General features: G+C 43.4%; 1 protein-coding gene across 1 annotated transcript; it reads left to right on the forward strand.

Moving 5' to 3' along the window:
* Nucleotides 1-12486: 12486 nt before the first annotated feature.
* Nucleotides 12487-21214, forward strand: RHOU (ras homolog family member U). Its single transcript, XM_034765121.1, has 3 exons — nucleotides 12487-13300; nucleotides 14938-14996; nucleotides 18110-21214. Exons 1-3 carry the CDS (start codon nucleotides 13015-13017, stop codon nucleotides 18563-18565), a joined length of 801 nt encoding a protein of 266 aa, XP_034621012.1. The 5' UTR covers nucleotides 12487-13014; the 3' UTR covers nucleotides 18566-21214.
* Nucleotides 21215-21779: the final 565 nt, after the last annotated feature.

The following is a 21779-nucleotide window of genomic DNA, read 5'->3' on the forward strand; positions in this document are numbered from 1 at the left end:
AATCTTCAAAAAGAAGAACAGGAGTACTTGTGGCACCTTAGAGACTAACAAATTTATTAGAGCATAAGCTTTCGTGGACTACAGCCCACTTCTTCGGATGCATCCGAAGAAGTGGGCTGTAGTCCACGAAAGCTTATGCTCTAATAAATTTGTTAGTCTCTAAGGTGCCACAAGTACTCCTGTTCTTCTTTTTGAAGATTTTTATAAGTGTTCATAGGCCCAGTGTGGTGAGGCTGTCCAAGGTGACTGCTGCTGTTAGAATGAGTGTGTGTGTGTGTGTGTGTGTGTGTGTGTGTGTGTGTGTGTGACATACACTGTTCACTTCCTCTCTGTGGCAAACTTTATATTTGTTCTTTTTTGTTTCCTTCATCTAAAAATAGTCAAGTGGACAGAAAATTCAGGTTTGGTCTCTGCATGTGGAAAGCAAAAATTGGATGAGAGATGGGCAAGAGGGAGGGCTGGTTAGCGAGTCCATAGGGACAGAACACGGGGGAGTGAGAGAGGACCGAAGTTCCTAAATCCAGCCCCATGTGCAGGGTTCAGAGAGAGCTTATAAAAACCTTTAAAGTGACTTTATATAATCAAACTTTCAACATTGGTTAGATCCAAGTTCTCAGGACAATGGGTCAGATAGAAGCAAGTTCTGTGTGACCCATTGAACAACTGGGAATCTCTCTCTCTCCCAGTGCTAGAAAGTTCTCATCAGGGTTGTGAGATACTGCACCTGAAATCTGCCCCTAGTCCTGGACCGTCATTTGGGGGAAAGAAGGTGTGACAGGCTGTACCCCGGGGTGCAGTCTGGGAGCCGTTGGAACCGCTGTGCCTTTCTGGGTTCGCCTTTCTCACACTGCTCTGCTGGGGATTCAGCCAGCCTCTTCACGCCCTGTTATCACCCAACCCGACAGCAGGTGGTGCCACACACCCAACTGAATTACCTGAGTGCTTTACCTAAGCCACTCATAGATCCACAACTGAGCACCAGCCAATTTCCCAGCTCCCCAGCCTCGCTCCCCTACTGGAGTATAAACCCAGAATTATACCATCTTGCACTGCACAGGAGTCTATACAGCGCAACCTCATTAATATAGTTTGCTCCCCCCACGATGTGGGGAAGATATGCAACAACCATATTATGTTAACTGTATTAACCAAGCTGAGATTTCCCCATACACTTCACTCAAAACTGGTTAAGATAAAACATAAAACAAGTTTATTAACTACAGAAAGATAGTTTTAAAGTGATTATAAGTGATAGCAAACAGATCAGAGCAGATTACTTATCTAATAAACAAAACGCAAGCTAAGCCTAATATCTTAGATAGATGGGGCTTGAATTAGCAATATCTCACCCTGACTAATGATTCAAGCAGGCTTGCATTTCTTAAGGCACAAGCTTCATCTGCCTTGCAGTTTGGGTTCCCCTCCTACATTCCAAGTCCTTTGTCTTCCAGAGCTTCTTTCAGGTGTTGAGTTGTGGGGAGTGAAGACAATCATGATGCCACTCCCCACCTTATATAGTCTCTCCATATGGTAATAACCCATAGTTTCAAGCTAAGTTCCTGGCCCAGTTTGTGGAAAAATGAAGTTCAGTGTCATGGTCTGGTCACATGCCATTGCATGCCTTGCTGATTCATAGCAGCCATTACTCATAGGCTGCTGAAACGTTCCCAGGTGAGGACAAATATTTTCCATGGTCCATTGTCTTTGTTGATGGGCCATTAGCACTGTCTAGCTTCTTCATTGTTGTACCTGAAAGGCTAGCTGTGGGTACTTTCAAATTTACATCTTTCAGTAACACATACCTAACAAAACTTTATAACTTCACATACAATGATAACACATACAATCCAACAGGATATTAATGTTCAGCAGATCAAGACTTTTAGAAATGTACCTTACAAGGCATACTTTGTACAAGATGCCACATAATTACATCATAATCATATTACTATGGTGAATGTGGGATGTTGGAGTGTCACAGAAGGAAACCTTTTTTCTGGAAAGTCGCTTTAAAAATTGATGGCTGTTGGAAGCTGCTCCATGGTTTGGCATGGCAGAAAGGAGCTGGGTAGGTGGGCAGAGTGCAGGTGTTGTGGTTAAAGTTGCATGGTAAACTTTAGCATGTGGCTGTGATTTAACACAGAGATGTCACCACCACATATGTGGTATGTATGTAGATAATCAAAATGGAAACAAGTCATATTCTTGTCCTAATTGCTAGGAACCAAATATATAAATGAATTTTATATAGACTAGCGGAGATTTCTAGAGAGCAAAGACACTGGCTTTGAGAATGTCCAGATACTACAGTCACTAGTGCTTTAGAAATGCAAATAATGATAATAAAGAATGGGGTGAGAGAGTTCATGGGAAAACGTGGATTGAAATCTAAGCTTGGTCTGTGCTGGGAGAGGCACGATTGCTATGGAGAATTCAGCAGAGATTCTCATGAAGCGAAGAAGCAATAAAATGCAATTCCCCTCCTTCCTGGGGGATCAGTTGAGAGTGGGCTGAGCAAAGGGTGCAGCCTGCTAGGGCATGAAGATAGTTAAAGCACCTGTGTGGGGGTCAGAAAGGATGCTTTTAGCACTCAGATGATCAGGGACATTGTGTGAACTCGGAGCTGGGTGGCGGGGGCTGGAGGGGTGGTTACCACTGAAGTGCTACAGCAGATAACAAGCACTGGGAATGGTTTGGCTGAGAAACCCATGTCAATCTTAAAGGAGTTGGAAGGGGATTAGGGAGTCTGTTCTTTCCTGTACCCCCATTGTATCAATCAACTAGTCTAAAGAGGGCTCTTATATTGGGAAGATTGCAACAGCTAGGAGTGTGGATTGGGAATTTTACAGCTGTTCTAGTAGGATTGAGGAGGGGGCCAGTTACCTGGGGGATTTCAGGGTTACAGAAACTAGCAGGGGCTCATATATAAGTTGATTAGCCGAGTCTGGTGGTGAGTCACCTCACATGTAGCATATATCACACCTGTTTTCATCTTTAGTTATTCTGAACCTTGCTTCCCCAGAGATTTGCATCCAAATGAACATGCCATTCTTCTGTGAGCTTTTCATCTGTGATTCCCATTTTCTCCAATAACATGCTGCACGGTACCAAATAAATTTTCCCCAATAATTTCTCATCTCAAAAAACCTCTCCAGTTTAGTTGATTTATTTCCGAGTTCACACTGCCATTTATGGTTTCTCCACACGTTTTCCTGGTAAATATGTGGGATGCAGGAACCCACAGACAGAAATATAATACTAAGATGAGTTGCACGTTATGAAACAAGGTTAACAAAATAAAAGGGCAGTTTAATATATTACTGGTGCCCTGCAGCAGCCAGAACTTATGTAGCAAAAGATTATATGGGACTTACTGTAATTACTGTTGTTCTGGTGTTCAGTAAAACCAATGCCATTATTATGGTTCCAAACAAAGTTATTGTTGGTCAGTACTAAGGTGACCAGATGTCCTGATATTATCAGGATCATCCTGATATTAGAGGCTTTGTCTATATATAAAACTATACACCTCCTGCCCCAGGGGAAAAAAGTGTCCCGATTTTTCATATTTGCTATCTGTTCACACTAGTCAGTTCTGAGCCCGTCACTTTCTGTCCCTACCCAGCCAATTGGCCACCTGGTGTTGCTGCCAATGCCAGCTGCTTCTGCCCTGCTGAGATCCAGCATGAGGAGCAGCCAGAAGAGAGGCCACTTGGCTGATGCCAGGCTTCACAACAGCCTCTAGTTGCCAGCTGAAGGAACTGCAGCTCCTGCCTGCACCCTGGAGGACCTTTTTGGTCCCCATCTTGTGGCCCAGAGAGATGCAGGACTATCCAGGTGGGGTATGGCACTGCATAGGGCTGCCAATATATGCATGACGCATGAGATGTATGACACTCGGCAGGCTTGCATTCTTTTAGTATTTGTGGCTCCAGGCTAGAGGAAACTGAATTTTTTTAAACGTGAGATTTGTTTTTTCTAGGGCTGTCGATTAATCGCAGTTAACTCAGGCAATTAACTCAAAAAAATTAATCATGATTAATTGCACTGTTAAACAATAGAATACAAATTGAAATTTATTAAATTTTTTTGATTTCTACGTTTTCAAATATATCAATTTCAATTACAACATAGAATACAAAGTGTACAGTGCTCACTTTATCTTATTTTTATTACAAATATTTGCACTGTAAAAATGATAAACAAAAGAAATAGTATTTTTTAATTCACCTCATACAAGTACTGTAGTGCAATCTCTTGATCATGAAAGTGCAAATTACAAATGTAGTTTCCTTGTTATATAACTGCAGTCAAAAACAAAACAATGTAAAACTTTAGAGCCTACAAGTCCACTCAGTCCTACTTCTTGTTCAGCCAATCGCAAAGAGAAACAAGTTTGTTTACATTTACGGGAGATAATGCTCCCCACTTCTTAATTACAATATCACCTGAAAGTGAGAACAGGCATTTGCATGGCACTGTTGTAGCTGGTATCGCAAGATATTTACGTGCCAGATGGCTAAAGATTCATATGTCCCTTCATGGTTCAACCACCATTCCAGAGGACATATTGATGATGTTCGTTAAAAAAATAATTCATTAATTAAATTTGTGACCGAACTCCTTGTGGGGAGAATTGTATGTCTCCTGCTCTATTTTGCCTGCATTCTGCCATATATTTCACCTTATAGCAGTCTCAGATGGTGATCAGTGGCTCCATCCCTGTAGCCCCCCCTCTTGCTCCTCCGGCCACCATACTGCGCCCCCCCCGCTCCTCCGGCTGTGCCCGCAGCCCCCTCATGGCTGCCGGCTGCGCTGTGGGCCGCCAGCCTGGGCACCCCCTCACTCCTCTCCGGCCCGGCCCGGCCACAGCTGCCGGGCTGCGAGCCTGGGCCCCGCCTCGCTCCTCCGGCCCGGCCGCGGCTGCCAGGCCGCCAGCCTGCGCCTCCCCTTGCTCCTCCGGCCCGGCCACGGCTGCTGGGCCGCCAGCCTGCGTCCCCCCTCGCTCCTCTGGCTATGCCCGCAGCCCCCTCATGGCTGCCAGCTGCGCTGTGGGCTGCCAGCCTGGGCCCCGCCTTGCTCCTCTCCTCTCTGGCCCGGCCCAGCCCGGCTGCAGCTGCCGGGCCGCGAGCCTGGGCCCCCCCTCGCTCCTCTGGCCTGGCCACGGCTGCCAGGCCGCGAGCCTGGGCCCCGCCTCGCTCCTCCGGCCCGGCCGCGGCTGCTGGGCCACCAGCCTGCGTCCCCCCTTGCTTCTCCAGCCCCGCCACGGCTGCCGGGCCGCGAGCCTGCGCCCCCCTCCTCGCTCCTCTGGCCGCTTTTGGAAAGGCGGGGGAAGCGACTGCTTCCCCTACACCCCGCTAGCTACGCTAGTGATGGTGACCCAGCACATGTTGTTTGTTTTAAGAACACTTTCACTGCAAATTTGACAAAATGCAAAGAAGATACAAATGTGAAATTTCTAAAGATAGCTACAGCACTCGACCCAATATTTAAGAATCTGAAGTGCCTTCCAAAATCTGAGAGGGATGAGATGTGGAGCAGACTTTCAGAAGTCCTAAAAGAGCAATACTGATGCAGAAAATACAGAAATCAAACCACCAAAAAAGAAAATCAACCTTCTGCTGGTGGCATCTGACTCAGATGATGAAAATGAACATGCGTCGGTCTGCACTACTTTGGATCACTATCGAGCAGAACTCCTCATCAGCATGGACGCATGTCCTCGGGGATGGTGGTTGAAGCATGAAGGGACATATGAATCTTTAGCACATCTGGCATATAAATATCTTGCAATGTGGCTACAACAGTGCCATGCAAGCGCCTATTCTCACTTTCAGGTGACATTGTAAACAAGAAGCAGGCAGCATTATCTTCTGCAAATGTAAACAAACTTGTTTGAGCGATTGGCTGAACAAGAAGTAGGACTGAGTGGACTTGTAGACTCTAAAGCTTTATATTGTTTTATTTTTGAATGGAGGGGTTTTTTGTACATAATTCTACACTTTTAAGTTCAACTTGCATGATAAAAGAGATTGCACTACCGTACTTGTATTAGGTGAATTGAAAAATATTTTTGTTTTGTTTTTTACAGTGCAAATATTTGTAATTCAAAATAAATACAAAGTGAGCACTGTACACTTTGTATTCTGTGTTGTAATTGAAATCAACATACTTGAAAATGTAGAAAACAGAAAACCATTTATTTAAATATTTTTGGATATTATTTAACAGTGCGATTTATTGCATGATTAATTTTTTTTAATTGCTCGATTAATCGCGATTATTTTTTTTAATTGCTTGACAGCCCTATTTTTTTCATGATGGTTTTCCACATGGAGTTACTGTAGAGTTAAGGTTAAGGTTGTTTGGGTACTAGGTTTGCAATGCTTGTTTTTAGGATAATTACAACATACATGTGAAACTATTTACCCTTAAGTTACTGCTAACGTATTCTCACCTTAACCTCAGTTTAACATCATGTTTTGTTTGGGAATATTATTATGTAGAAAATGTCTATCTATTACCAGGGCCGGTGCAAGGAAGTTTCGCGCCCTAGGCGAAACTTCCACCTTGCGCCCCTCCCCCCCCCCCGCCCCGCGGCAGCTCCCTGCCCCCTCTCCGCCCTGAGGCGCCCCCCCCCCCCCCCACCCCCCCCCCCCCAGGGAGCCGTGCAGCAGCTCCCCACCCCAGCTTACCTCTGCTCTGCCTCCTCCCCGAGCACGCCGCCCCTGCTCTAATTCTCCTCCCCTCCCAGGCTTGTGGCGCCAAACAGCTGATTGGCGCCACAAGCCTAGGAGGCGGGAGAAGTGGAGCAGCGACGGCGTGCTCGGGGAGGGGGCATAGCGGAGATGAGCTGGGGTGGGGAGCCCTGTGGCAGCTCCCCCCACCCCGCCCTGAGGCACCCCCACAGTAGCTCCCCACCCCCTCAGCCCGGGGAGCTGTACGGCACCTCCCCACCCCAGCTCACCTCTGCTCCTCCTCCTCCCTGAGCATGCCGCCCCCACTCTAATTCTCCTCCCAGGCTTGCGGCGCCAAAGAGCTGTCTATTACTTAAAATATTTTTCCAACCATAGAACAAGCTTTAGGAAATATATGCCTTGGCAGATGGAGAGGTTTTTGTATAATATCTTTTCCTGGTTCTCCATTACTTCAAATTCTAATACAAGTAAATAGTAACAGTAATAACACTTTGCACTTCTATAGCATCTTTCACTGCAGGATCTAAAAGTGCTGTACAAATACAATTAATCCTCACAATATACCAGTGTGGAAAATAAGGACTGTAAGAGCGCCCCTCTATATCTGTCCCCTAGTCAGCCCCAAGGTAACTCCCCATCCTTTCCTCCCCTTCCCCAGTCAGCCCCAGATCTCTTGCTCCTTCCTTACCCTCCCCCACTTAGAGCCCTCCCCATAGGCCTGGTCCAGCTGAGCACTGCCACAAAGATCCTGTCCTGTGGGCTGTGCTGGAGATGGGTTTCTCCAAAAAAGCAGTGGCTCTTCTCACAAACATCAGGATCTGGGTGAAAGCTCTCCAAATCAGAATCTTCATTAAAACAGGCCACAGTGTATCACAGCATATCAACAGAGTGCTGTATCATTCCCTTCTCTTTCTCATTTTCAGCTCTAAAGCTTCTGTGGGGGAAAAAATAATCTTTTGTTCTACAAGGCCAACATCAAGCTCATATTTCGATGGCTCAGGGAAAATGATAAGCTTGGAAATAACAATGACCTATTTCATGTCTCGATGAAATAATTTCCTCTCTCTGTCATTTTCTCAAAGAATAATATTTGACTAGTGCAAGGGCATAAGATAGGGTGGATGCTTTTCTTCATACCAACTGATAATGGGCCAAATTCAGCAGAGGAGTGCAACTCCGCTGACTTATGTGGATTTAAGCCTGCTTACAGCACAGACCAGTATTTTTAAAACTAGATTTTAATACATGTGAAGTACTTGTAATTCAATTGCTGTAGCACAGAGGTTTCAATTTCGTGAATCAAATTATTTATATATTCCTGAACAAATCCTACACACTAATGTCCCTCTAGCCCCACTGTAACTGCTATCACTGACAGCCTCTTTGATTTGCTATCGTGATGCAATTATTTAACCAGTACTCCCCCACTGCACAACAGTCAGCTTGATCCTCCCCTTTAACAAAAGGCTACTGTATTCAACAGGGTACATCACAATATAATGCAACCATGCAGCTCTGAATTCACATGGCCCCTGCTCTGAAGCACAGGAACAATACAAGCAATTATGGTTGTCTATCTGGATCCTTTAGTTCAGTAAATAGACCATATTTCTTTGCTGACAGTCTTTAAAAATGTAGCCATGGCATTTTTACTTGCAGTATACAGTATTTTCATTAAGTGTTTTTACATCAATCTTTAATTATTTTCAGCACAAGTAAAATAGCTATTGTCATCTGTTTTTCCTCTGGGAATATATCAACTAGTGTCTCGTTTCCCATATACAGAAGCTTTTCCCTGCCTTTGACTGTTCACCCTCACTGTTGATACCGGTAACATCTCTTAATAGCACTGATATGGGACACAACTTTGGGACATTTGTCATGGGAGATAAAACAGGGACATCTAATAGGTGTCACCAGTGCCCTCAGCCAGGTCATTTCTCACCCTGGCATTAAAGATTTCAGCATGTGTTCATTTGCCCACAGCTGATGCATTGCTATTTGCATCCGCAAATGATGGGAATTCATCTGCTGTCATGAATACAACATGTCATGGTACATTGGCCAAGATGACCAATCTAGGCTGCATACCTCATTTCACCAATCCTGCTCATTTTCAAACAGCTCCTGGGATGGCTTATTTTAAGGAACACTGTCAAAATTAAAATCCATTTTGCAATAAAACAACCCTTACCCAAATTATTGAAATCTAATTTTAGTTCTCTGTTTGCTTTCTTTGTGAGTGAATCTACACTTGTCTGTTTAGTTTGTTTCACTATTTCTCCATGGTAGAATGTTTCATTACGTTTTTAATGTTGGAGATGCTTACCCTGTGGTGTTTGGAAGCAGAAACCCAGCGTACGGGGAAAGGGCAGAGAACAGCTTTAAACTCTGAGAGGAAGACTATGGCTGACAACTCTCTCCTCAGGCACATTGGACATTTCTATTAAAAGGATAAATAAAGCTACACAATGCAGGAGATAGAGGGTTTTTTGGGGGGTGGGGGGTGGGCAGCTCGCCTAAGACTCTGGAATGAACTCCCCCTGGAAGCTAAAAACCATCGTCTGCTCTAAATGCAAGATGCATTGCTCTGACCTTGTATTCTCTATAGGGCTATCAAGCGATTAAAAAAATTAATCGTGATTAATCATGAGATTAATCGTGCTGCTAAACAATAGAAAACCATTTATTTTAAATATTTTTGGATGTTTACTACATTTTTCAAATATATTTATTTCAATTACAACACAGAATACAAAGTGTACAGTGCTCACTTTATATTTATTTTTTATTACAAATATTTGCACTGTAAAGAACAAAAATTATATTTTTCAATTCACCTCATACAAGTACTGTAGTGTACTCTCTTTATCATGAAAGTTGAACTGACAAATGTAGAGTTATGTACAAAAAAACCCCTGCATTCAAAAATAAAATAATGTAAAACTTTAGAGCCTACAAGTCCACTCAGTCCTACTTCTTGTTGACCAATCGCTCAGACAAACAAGGTTGGTTACAATTTATAGGAGATAATGCTGTATGCTTCTTGTTTACAATGTCACCTGAAAGTGAGAACAGGTGTTTGCATGGCATTGTTGTAGCTGGAGTTGCAAGAAATTTATGTGCCAGATGTGCTAAAGATTCATACGTCCCTTCATGCTTCAATCACCATTCCCGAGGACATGCCTCCATGCTGATGATAGGTTCTGCTTGATAGCGATCCAAAGCAGTGCGGACTGATGCATGTTCATTTTCATCATCTGAGTCAGATGCCACCAGCAGAAGGCTGATTTTCTTTTTTGGTGGTTTGGGTTCTCTAGTTTCCGCATCAGAGTGTTGCTCTTTTAAGACTTCTAAAAGCATGCTCCACATCTCATCCCTCTCAGATTTTGGAAGGCACTTCAGATTCTTAAACCTTGGGTCGAGTGCTGTAGCTATTTTTAGAAATCTCACATTGGTATCTTCTTTGTGTTTTGTCAAATATGCTGTGAAAGTATTCTTAAAACGAACATGTGCTGGGTCATCATCCGAGACTGCTATAACATGAAATATATGCAGAATGCAGGTAAAACAGAGCAGGAGACACAACTCTTTCCTCCAAGGAGTACAGTCACAAATTTAATTGACGCATTTTTTTTTAACAAGTATAATCAGCATGGAAGCATGTCCCCTGGAATGGTGGCCAGAGCGTGAAGGGGCATATGAATGTTTAGCATATCTGGCATGTAAATATCTTGTAATGTCAGCTACAAAAGTGGCATGCCAACACCTGTTTTCACTTTCAGGTGACATTGTAAATAAGAAGCAGGCAGCAGTATCTCCCATCAATGTAAACAAACTTGTTTGTCTTAGCGATTGGCAGAATAAGAAGTAGGACTGAGTGGACTTGTAGGCTCTAAAGTTTTACTCTGTTTTGTTTCTGAGTGCAGTTATGTAACCAAAAATAATCTGCATTTGTAAGTTACACTTTCACAATAAAAAGATTGCACTTCAGTACTTGTAGGAGGTGAATTGAAAAATGCTATTTATTTTGTTTATCATTTTTACAGTGCATCTATTTGTAATTAATAATAATAATATAAAGTGAGCACTGTGCACTTTATATTCTGTGTTGTAATTGAAATCAATATTGAAAATTTAGAAAAACATCCAAAAATATTTAATAAATTTCAATTGGTATTCTATTGTTATAAGAGCAATTAATTGTGATTTTTTAATCACAATTATTTTTTTGAATTCATTGCGTGAGTTAACTGCGATTAATCGACAGCCCTAATTCTCTAACATAAATTTATATCACTATGTATATTTAAAAACAAAAAAACTACTCTAACACCACATGGTGCATACAACTTTCCATCCAGGGAAAGAGTGAGAGAAAGAACTAACCACACATGACAGATGTTGCTTAATATACTACTGGAAGGTTTCAGAGTAGCAGCCGTGTTAGTCTGTATCCGCAAAAAGAACAGGAGTACTTGTGGCACCTTAGAGACTAACAAGTTTATTAGAGCATAAGCTTTCGTGGACTACAGCCCACTTCTTCGGATGCATATAGAGTGGAATAAATATTGAGGAGATATATATATACATACACATACAATTGGAAAGTGCTCAGATGAAGTGGTGATAGGATGGTATAAGAACCTATCTAAAACAGAACACACCTCTGGTTCTGTGATCTCTTCCTCCATACTGCCAAACCTTAGCCTGAAATAGTAGCAAAGTGTCTGTCTAGATTAGAAAGAAATGGTGCTTTTCTAAAACTTGAGTTAGCTAAAGAGACTTGAAACATCACTCAGCACCTTGTGTAGACACGGATTAACACTTTGAAGATCATGTTGTAACCCCAGGGGGAGCCCGTGATCTGGTGACACTGTTTTAAAGGTGTTAAAACTCAAATATCCCAGTTTATTCCTTTCACAGATGGAAGCATACCAAGTAGTCATTACTCCGTGCTCCTGTATTGTATATGCAAAGTACAAATACAATTAAGAGAACTTCCCCAGTAAAAATATACCTTGTATTAACCCTATTTTTTTGACATTGCCCTAAATGTAACCAGAGAGACAGAGAAACACGGATGGAAAAATCAAATAATACTGTTCCTTTTATGTAGCCTTTAGCTGTGCTCAAATAAATTTCTTCTCCTATTATGTCTCATTAATACTGATAAATTAGCTCCGGAAACTTTGTTTCCCTCTGTGAAATAGCCAGAGCTTTGACAAGATTAGACAGTTTTACAGAAATTACAGCTGAGCCTTGGGGGTGGAGGGAAGGGGACAGCGTGGAATGAGGAGAAAAAATAGCCAGTGGGAGGGAAGGTGAGGAAGAAGATAGAGAGGTGTCATGTGGGGGTTGGGGGGAGTAGGAGTCAGGAGAAGGCATAGGAGACAGGCTATGGAAAGGTGCCTGGCCTGGGAGACAAGGTCACCCAGAGTAGAGAGATGGAAGCGGGAGGAGAGCAAAGAGCGAGGCAGGAACCGGGGAAGAGGGCAAAGCACTGGAGGCGGGAGGAGGAGGAGGATCACTTGTCAGGAGGGAGGAAGGAGCCGGGATGGACGGAACAGCCTGGGGCAGGGCAGGCGGAGAAGTGGCCGCTTCCAGTCAATAGTCGCGGCGCGGATTGTTTCAGCGTTCGAAGGGGAAGCGATTTGGCCAATGAGAAGCGGCCCAGCCACTGCCGGGGCCCCACGTCTCCGCAGAGGTTCTTGCCGCCGCCGGGCTCCTTCTTCTCCAGTGGCCGCCGCGGTGGGCGGGCGAGGGGCGGCGGGGAGCGCTGTAGCGCCGCCTGTCGGGCAGCCCCTAGCGCCGGACTCCTCCCCCTGCCGCCGGCTTCCAGTGCATCATCGTGTCCTGTGGAGGTGGAGAGCCGGGGCTGGAGGCTCCTCAGTGTGCGGCGAGGCGAGTGCAGCGCGCATAGGGCTCCCGCTGCTGCCGCCACCCCCGTGCTCCGGGAAGGCCGGGATCGCGCCCGTTCAGTCCCGCCGCTGGAGCTGGCTGCTGTTCCGCCCCTCCAGCCTTTCGCCGGGGCGAGCTGAGCGGCGGGGAAGCGGCTCAGGCGGCACCGCGCTGGCTCGGAGGAGCAGGAGCTGCCCCGGGCGCCCCGCACCGGCTGCTGGCGGGAGGATCTGGAGCCAGAGGAGACCGGCGAGGGGGAACTCGGCTCCCCGCCGGAGGAGCTGAGCTGCAGGGGCGGCGGACCCTGAAGGAGCAGGACACCCCCGTACCCAGGCTGGGCGCTGTGCCCCTCGCACCCCAGCCCAGTGGCTCTGATCCCCGCTCCGCAGATCTCTCCTTCGCTGGTGCCAGGCGGATGCCGCCGCAGCAGGAGGGGGAGGCGGGCTACATCAGCAAGCCGCTGGCTGGCGGCTGCGAGGTGCCCCCGGTGCCCCCGCGCAGGGTCCGCAGCAGCCGGGCGGCGGCGCTGGGAGCGGCTCTGGGCAACAGATGCCGGGCCGGGGCGGGAGCCGAGCCGCGTCGCAGCATCAAGTGTGTCCTGGTGGGGGACGGGGCTGTGGGCAAGACCAGCCTGGTGGTGAGTTACACCACGAATGGGTACCCCACGGAGTACATCCCCACCGCCTTCGACAACTTCTCCGGTAAGGGGCCGCTGCAGGGGGAAGGAGGTGGGGAGACGAGCGTGGGGGCAGGTGGAAGGGGGGATTTCCTGGGGGACACCCCACAACACTGGCGACCTGCTTGGGGATCTCACATCCACCTCCCGGAGATGAACTGTCAGAGGGAAGGGGGAATACCCCTATGCCTCCCCCCCCCTCCGAGGGAGCTGCATGGATTTCCCTCTTCAGGGAGAAGTGAAATGGCCTGGCAATGGTGAAAGAGGAAATTCTTCCCCCTCCACCCTCGCAGGTGGGGAAGGGAGCTGCCATGGGGCAGGCGAAAGGCCCACCTCCCACGCTCGGGGGCAAACATCACCACCCATCGCCTCTTCTTCTCGGTGATGAATGCATGTTGGCCCATATTGTTAGCATGTAGCTTTTCTAGCTCTGTGCTTGTGCAATGCCCATATTTTACAGCTGTGTTCAGCCCTGCGCCCAGATAGGACTTTGCTTGTTTTTTTTTTTTTTTTTTTTTTTAAGGATTGTACTTTAGATCATGTTGGAAATATCAGTGTGTCACACCCTGCCTCCTTTAGTTGGGTTCTGCGGGCGGGGGGAAGGAGTAAATCCTTCATCTCCTCCCCTCTGTTTGTTCAGAACTGTGCTGGAAGGTGGGTGCAGAGATGGATGGGGCTCTTGAAACTGCATCCTGCCTTCTGAATTCTTTCAATTTTATATATCTTTGTCACTCTCTGAAAGTTTTAATAAGACTGTAGAGCCACATGAGGGTATTAAATATATGACTCTCTAGTCTCTCTACGCTTAAGTCCTGTGAGGTCTGCTGTGCTGGAGACGATTAGCTTCCTGGCACAAATCTGGGTGTCGAGCTTCAATATTAGGTTTTTTAATTTTCATAGAGCTGATCCAAACGGTCCCTTTCTGGGTGTAATTTATGTATGATTAGTAGCTAGAATTCTAGCTTTAAAGGTAATGTAACCATTCTAAATGCTGGAAGATTGATTGGATGGCATGACTTCTCGGTATTATTGAAAATCAATACTGTGAAGCCTAGTGACCAAATAATAAGTGAAACCTACACTATGGCTAAAAGCATTTTATATTTAAATAGCAAGAAAAAAATAATGAGGTTGGTCTGTTTTATAAAAGATACCACCGTAGCCAGTGTTTGCACATGGTCACATATCAAGCTAGCTTGTTTTTAATGGCAAATTCTATAGTCAAAATTTCCAGTCGTGCAAGAAGAGGAGCTTCCCAATGGAAAACACAGATATTTGCATTGTCTTCCCAGTGATTTAAAACTGGGAAGGTTTTTTTGGGCCAGAGCTTTGAAAACACAAACGTGACAAGAAAACAAATCCTCTGTAACAAGAGAAGTAACCTAATTGTTTGGATCATTCTCTTTTTGTGTCATCAAAGAGTTTTAGTTCAGTGATTTGCTACTTCATCAGCAGCAGTGAAATGAATTGTAAAGCCCTGAAGGGTTTGTCTGTGCCTAAATGTTAGTGACAGACTTGGTTCCAGTTCTTCAAGTCATTAAATTAATTGAAGGGAAAACAAATGTTGAGGGAAGGCATGATTCTTTTTTCTTCTTTTTTTTCTTTTTTTTTTAATGAAAAATGTGTAAAGTCGAACTCATTACACCTTTTTCCTCTCCTAAGCTGTTGTGTCTGTTGATGGCAGACCTGTGAGACTTCAGCTCTGTGACACGGCTGGTCAGGTCAGTGAAGCTTCTTATTTCATTTAAGTGATGGGGGGAAGGGAGAAGTGTCACACAAAATAGTCTTCCTAAAGACTTTATGGATTTAAAAGGATATCCATTGTTTGATCATCTTATTAAATTTCCATCAGAGTAAGTAATTCTTAACCCACTGTATAAGGTTGGTTGAGGAGTGTCATGTTGTTGGTTCAGACTGCTTCCCTGCTAACTTCACTGTCAGGTTGAATTCCCAGGGACTGTAAGTTCTCCCTCAGAGGTGTTGCCACTGACTTAATTTAATTTTTTTAATTATCTATAGGTTTAAAAGTGCTGCTGCTGGGGGAGTGGAGGGAGGAGTCTGTATGTTTTGAGCACAGATACGAAGGCATGTGAAGGGTGTGGACAACTATTTTTATTGAGGGGGTCTGGAAATTTAAAAAAAACCCTGTTGAAGATCCATTTCATGAGTAGTTTTGTACCATGATTACATTTGTCAACTCTTACTAAGATCAGATAAATGAGCTTCATTCTTAACTCTGTGCTTCCAGTATCAAGACACTCCCTAAATTTTTTGGGGGGGGGTCTAAAGCCACCCGAACCCCCCAGTTTTCCACACCCGTATGAAAACTCACATGCCTTACATAAGCATCTGGTATATGCATCCAGCCAAATAATGCAATACCATCTGAGGGAGCCAAGCATTAGCGAAAGCAGTGTGAGGAGAGTATGATGGCATCAGTAGACAAACCCCATTATCCTAATGAGCAGTGTTGTAGCTGGGCATTATAACAAAGATGTGAACTCAACTCTGTTCAGTACTGGCTTATACCCTGTGCAGTGCCAGAACTGCATTTTGCCTATACTTTTTGAGTTCTAACCCAGGTTAAAAGAGTACAGAGCAGTCCCCTTTGAACAATAATATATGAGATGGGCCAGTAGGGTTGTCCCATAATGTAATACCCTGATGGAGGGCAAGGGGGCAGGGCAACACGCTGTTAGCTTCAGCTGAGATGTGAAGTCAGAAGCAGAGCCTACCAGACGTAATTGTAACGATATCCTTGGTGATGGGGCCCCATGGAACGGCAAAAGCATTGGTTTCCGGAAGATTTGAAAAGTCCAGTCACTTTTTGCTTTGGTTACTGCTATTAGTTCAGGAGTGTAAAAACTCCTTAGTGAAATAACCAGTGAAACCGCTCTCTTGTGTTTGCCTTTAAAAGGAATGGGTTGGGTGAAAACCAGTAAAATGAAGAAAATCATTCTGAGTATAGGATGCTTAATCAAATAAAATCTTGGTTGTGTGTGTTAGACAGCTTCAAAATGGGATTAGCATTTAAATAGGTAAAAACATACAGAAACATTGAGGGTTTGGTGTCATGAGCCCAAAGGTGCAGCTCTGCAGTCCCGGGATCTAGCAGTGAGACAAAGAATGTCTGCAGACTGTACTTGTAATATAAATGACCATGCATCCTCTCTACAGAAATCTCCCTTAAGATCTGGTTTTGGCTTTTGAAACCATTGAATCCTGCAAAATTTCATAATGCCTTGCAAGAACATGGGGCGATGTCTTTTTTAATTGGCTTCGTTGCTGCACAGTACAGAACACTTTGTAAAGACGGTTTCTTTTAAGCCAAATGGTGAGAATCCTGCATTGCTGTCTTGCTGCCTGAGAGGTTTAATCTGAGAACTAATGAAGCCTGCTTTCTTGACTCTTGTTTTATAACCTGTTGTCAACCTTTGCATTACCACTGAAAGAAATTTATTTAAGTGGAATGGGACTTCTGAGGCTTTTAATGGGCTTTAAACAACTGCATATCCTAAACTCTTCAGAAGCTTTCAAGTAAAATCTTAAATCCCGACAAATTAACATGTAACTTGCAATTCAGCAGTAAAATATTGTTCCTAGAGAGGCATTGTTGACTTTATTTGCTCTTTGCTCTTCTTAATTTAAGGCCCTGTGAGAGCATGGTGAATTTTAATTAAAATGTCATCATGGCTGAACCAAATCCTACCTGTTTAGGCTGTTAGTGTTACTGTGCTTTTATCCTGCTGTCAGCATAAAATCAGGCTATGCATAGTTAATCCTTGCCTCATTTTGCATTCTTCACTTGCAGTTCTTTGAGCTGCTGTGATAAGTGAGAATGCCACGATGGCCAAGTCTTCTGTTACCTTTTAGGTGTCATCTACATCAGAGGTTTTCAACCTTTTTTCATTTGTGGATCCCTAAAAAATGTTGAAAGGAGGTGCAGACGCCTTTGGAAATCTTAGACCTAGATCCGTGGACCACAGGTTGAAAACCACTGATCTACATTATGTTAGTTGATTCCTCAAGATAAAAATCAGAGCCTTGCATTGTAGATCTTTATTTTAAAGGCGGGAAAGAGAGAGAGGGAAAAAAATGTCATTAAGTGTGATGGTAGCAAGAAAAATGAACACAAAATAGTAGGGAGGTCATCTTTTATTTTAATTTCCTGTAGGTTGCTATTGAACCTTCATTTATTTAAGATGATTCTTGCGTGGGAACACTTGCCAGCCGCGTTGTCCCAGTGCTCTTGTCTGTATCTCAACATATGGATAGTGTGGTCAGCATTGTGCGGGAGGGAGGTGCATTTTAAATCTGAGCTGATCCATGATTGAGCTCTGTTAAAGGTGAATTTACACCCTCCCTCTCACCCCCTATTTACTGCGTGTTCATCACCTGTGTACCTTAGCCTGCACTCCACCTCTACAGTCTGGCTCTTCTGTTGAGTTACGGCAGAAGGGCATAAATACAAACACCCAAGGAAGGCTTAAAGCATTCAAAAGAAATCAGCAGTGTTAGAGAATCTTAAATACGTTAAAAAGATATTGTTTGGCCCTGTGCCTATGGAGTCGATGGCAAAATTTCAGTTAACTTCCATGTTGCAGGATGAAGCAGAAATTTGGCATATGTATGGCTTCTTCTATGAAAACACCATGTTCTGTTGTACACAAGTTACATTTGTGCCTATGTGAGAAGAACAGTTAAACTTGATCCTTTCTTTATTCATTCAGTAGTTCAAATCTCTATAATGGGAAGTATTTAGGAACTGGTAAGGTACCTTTATAATTTTTAATGCTATTTTTATTCAGCAGTAATGTTGCTTTGCTTTGCACAGGATGAATTTGACAAGCTTAGACCGCTGTGCTACACCAACACAGACATCTTCTTGCTGTGCTTCAGTGTTGTGAGCCCTTCCTCCTTCCAGAACGTGAGTGAAAAGTGGGTTCCTGAAATACGATGCCACTGCCCCAAAGCTCCTATTATTCTGGTTGGGACACAGTCGGACCTCCGAGAGGATGTCAAAGTTCTCATTGAGCTGGACAAGTGCAAAGAAAAGCCTGTTGCAGAAGAGGCCGCAAAGCTCTGTGCTGAGGAAATAAAAGCAGCGTCTTACATCGAGTGCTCAGCTTTGACTCAGAAAAATCTCAAAGAGGTCTTTGACGCGGCCATTGTCGCTGGCATTCAGTACTCGGATACCCAGCACCAACCAAAGAAATCCAAGTGCAGGACTCCAGACAAAATGAAAAACCTCTCCAAATCTTGGTGGAAAAAGTACTGTTGTTTTGTATAGTATTTGCAAGGACCTACATGTTGCTCTAGTGAAATCAAATAGAAGCTATATTAGCTTAAATCTCACTCTGTATTCTCCAAGTGTGTAGCATAGATCCACAAGTGTGTATATGTTGCTATTAGAAATCTCAATTTCTCTTTCTCTTTTGAGGGAGATGGAAGAACACATAGGTAGGAAGTTCCTGTTAAATCAGGTTAAGGAATTTCAGCTTTCGCCTGTCTGATGTCAGAGTTTCCGGACTAGTCTCACGTTAAGGAATACATTTGTGATGTTAGAAATTGTACAAAGGGTTTGACTTTCTGTATCATAATGTATATAAAAGAGGGAGGAACAAAACCAAGGCCTTTGCGGATAGGGCTATTTAGAAGAAACAAAGGACTATGGAAATATAGAGCTCTATATAGATGGACAATTTTTAAAAACTAACATTGTGCCTCCAAAATGACATTTTAGCTTTAAAAATATACTCCCTCTTTCCCCCATCTCCTTCCCTCAACCACTTCAGGGGGGACTTTAACAATGTGGAACAAGAGGTGGAGTCTTCCCACAAATGCTGCTGCTTGAAAGGTCATGCATATACCTCCAGCCAGGGCCGGCTTTAGGCGGATTCCCTCGAATCGGGCCCCGCGCCTAAGAGGGCCCCACGCTCTGGGTCTTCGGCGGCACTTCGGCGGCGGGCCCCGCACTTCCTAAAGCCAGCCCTGCCTCCAGCACGTTGTTAGATTGCCTAACACGTTAAGTAACTGACGTAATTACATCTTATTTGTAGCCTCCTGACTGGAAAATCCTTTTTTCCCCTCTTTCTCTCTCTTTCACATGCAGTAATGTGCACGCCCAATGAACATTACAAAGTCCTACTTTGTTACATTTTGAATAGTTGTGGGTGCCTTTGTATTTATACAGACACCATGACAGTACATTTAGATCAATTGAAAGAATGTAAATGCTGTTTTTTAAAAGGAATGCAACAAATGTCCATATAGCACCACACAAAATGTATCTGTTTTAAGCCTACAAATATGAACTTCAGAATGTTCCTCGTTGAGGGATTTTCATGCTGCCAGTTAAATGAAAGGCCTATAAAAAAGGCAGATTACGTGCCATAACCAAACACCAGAAAAGTGGTACTTCTGTGTCCTGTTTCTGATGCTGTTTTGAACAAAGTTCATATTTGTTTCCAAAGGAAGCAGTTGTTGGTGGCTTAAACTTGTCTTAGATTATAGTCGCAAAATTGTGTTGAAACAATCAGTGAAATTTAACTGATTCTTTCCCAGATACCTTCAACAAATTAAAGTGAAGTGTGTTTAAAATGTCATTTAGTGGTTTGTCTATTCAAATATGCATCAAATGTGACACAATTTTTGGTCTAACAAAACCTGCTGAATTCCAGTCTGCTTTGTTTTAGGGTATCAGTGGGTTAATTTGTAAGATGTGGTTAACTCTGATGCCAGTGTCTGCACAGTGAGTGAAAAGCCTTAGTTTGTATTGTCTGACTTTTTTTCATGGCCCCAGCTTGCTTTGTTCTATATACTCCAAGCTCAGTTATGTTCTGGCTTTATTTTTCCTTTGGCAGCAGCCTTAAAGCGAGCCTTTGTTCAGAGTCTTCAATTAAATTGGAATTTTAACTGTTCACAATTTCTTTCTCATCATAACAAAATGGATGTCTGATTATAAGAAAATTATGGAAGCCATTTGAATTGATAAAGTTGGCCACAATTTACCTCCTGGCCTACTTAAAGAAAATGACATTATGTAAATGCATTCTGGGATATATTGGCTTAAGTGCCGGAAGCAAAATTTTCCTCTGTTAAAGCAAAATGAATGCATAACATTCCATAGCTGAACTTCAAAAATGCAATAAAAACCTTTTACTAAAGTCCATGCGATCTATTCAATAAAAATATGTTGGCTTATGCATTGGGACAGCCTGGAAAATCAGTTTCCATAACACAAAATTGGGAGAATGTATTTTAACTTAGTTGCATGCGGTCCATAATGTTTAATGGTTGTGAAATTAACAGCTGAGTCTTGATATTCCTCAATGTAATGCTCTGACATGATTTCAAATATATGGAGTCATACTGACAATTTGAAGATGATGAAGCTAGATTTTTCTTGTGTATTTTGCTTTTCTGTAAAATGGACACAATTGGTTTAAAATGTGGATTTTAGAAAAGGAGGTGAAAGTGAACAGCACCCATTGCAAAAATAACTGAATTTGTTCCATAAGATTTTGATGCTCCATATTGTACCATACCAAAAGCAGACAGTTATATTTTTATAAGTAGCCTGTTTCATAGTGTCTGGAGTAGCATAACCTTTAAATGTATCCAGCTGTGACTGTTTCTGAAAATGTGATGTATATAAGACTTGTTATAGCCCTTTACTAGGTGTATGTGTAATAAAGTCTAATAATTTCATGGATACTGCTATACATGGGGCTACACAGGGTCTAGATTTAGAAATGTTACTTTTAAAATCACCAGTATTTTACAAGTGCAAGTGAGGGGAGATATCTCCATGTAGTCTATAATCTCATGTGCCTTATGAAATTCTCTTCTGTTTTCTAAGTGTAGGCTATACGGCAAAACATGTTTCATGTGAGAATGATATAAATGAGGTATTTGAAAATAAATTCTGATCAGTGTATTTGTCTGCCTGTTTTACCAATAGTTTTATACTGAAAGCCTCTCTGCTTCATAGCATTATGTCTTGCATAACATTCAGCCAGTACAAGGCTACTTTAATGTCCCGGGGACATATATTCTAGACGAATGTCAAGTACATTGCTGGTGCTTAACAAATAATAAGCAAGATTTTTTAAAAATTAATTTAATTTGGAGATGGGACTGAGCAAGAACAGTGGATCCCTACCTCCCTGTTCTTCCTGCACCCAGTTCAAAATTCTGGAAGTTTGGGATGTTTGCTGTGAGCCACTGGTCTCAGATTATCTCTATAAGGAGCCTGACTGGAACACTGAATCCCAATATATCTATACTTTTACTTTTGATCCCTTTGCTACAGCGCAGGCTTCTCCCACCATGAATAACGATCCCACACATCTAGAAGAACAGAGCATAGACTGTATTCACTTTCTCATTTCACTTGTTTGTATTCTTAACAATATTTAACCTTCATATGCTTTTCATCTTCAGAGCTTTTTACCAATATTAACTGATACTTTTAGGATCCTGTGCCTACTCAAATATGTTTT

The sequence above is a fragment of the Trachemys scripta genome, chromosome 3 (genome assembly GCF_013100865.1).
Source record: "Trachemys scripta elegans isolate TJP31775 chromosome 3, CAS_Tse_1.0, whole genome shotgun sequence".
Classification (NCBI taxonomy): domain Eukaryota; kingdom Metazoa; phylum Chordata; order Testudines; family Emydidae; genus Trachemys; species Trachemys scripta.

Bases quoted from the DNA above. Each gene is read 5' to 3' on its own strand.
- RHOU (XM_034765121.1), top strand. From the start codon at position 13,015: ATGCCGCCGCAGCAGGAGGGGGAGGCGGGCTACATCAGCAAGCCGCTG. The intron at 13,301-14,937 runs GTAAGGGGCCGC...TCCTCTCCTAAG, and splicing joins CGCCTTCGACAACTTCTCCG to CTGTTGTGTCTGTTGATGGC. The intron at 14,997-18,109 runs GTCAGTGAAGCT...TGCTTTGCACAG, and splicing joins TCTGTGACACGGCTGGTCAG to GATGAATTTGACAAGCTTAG.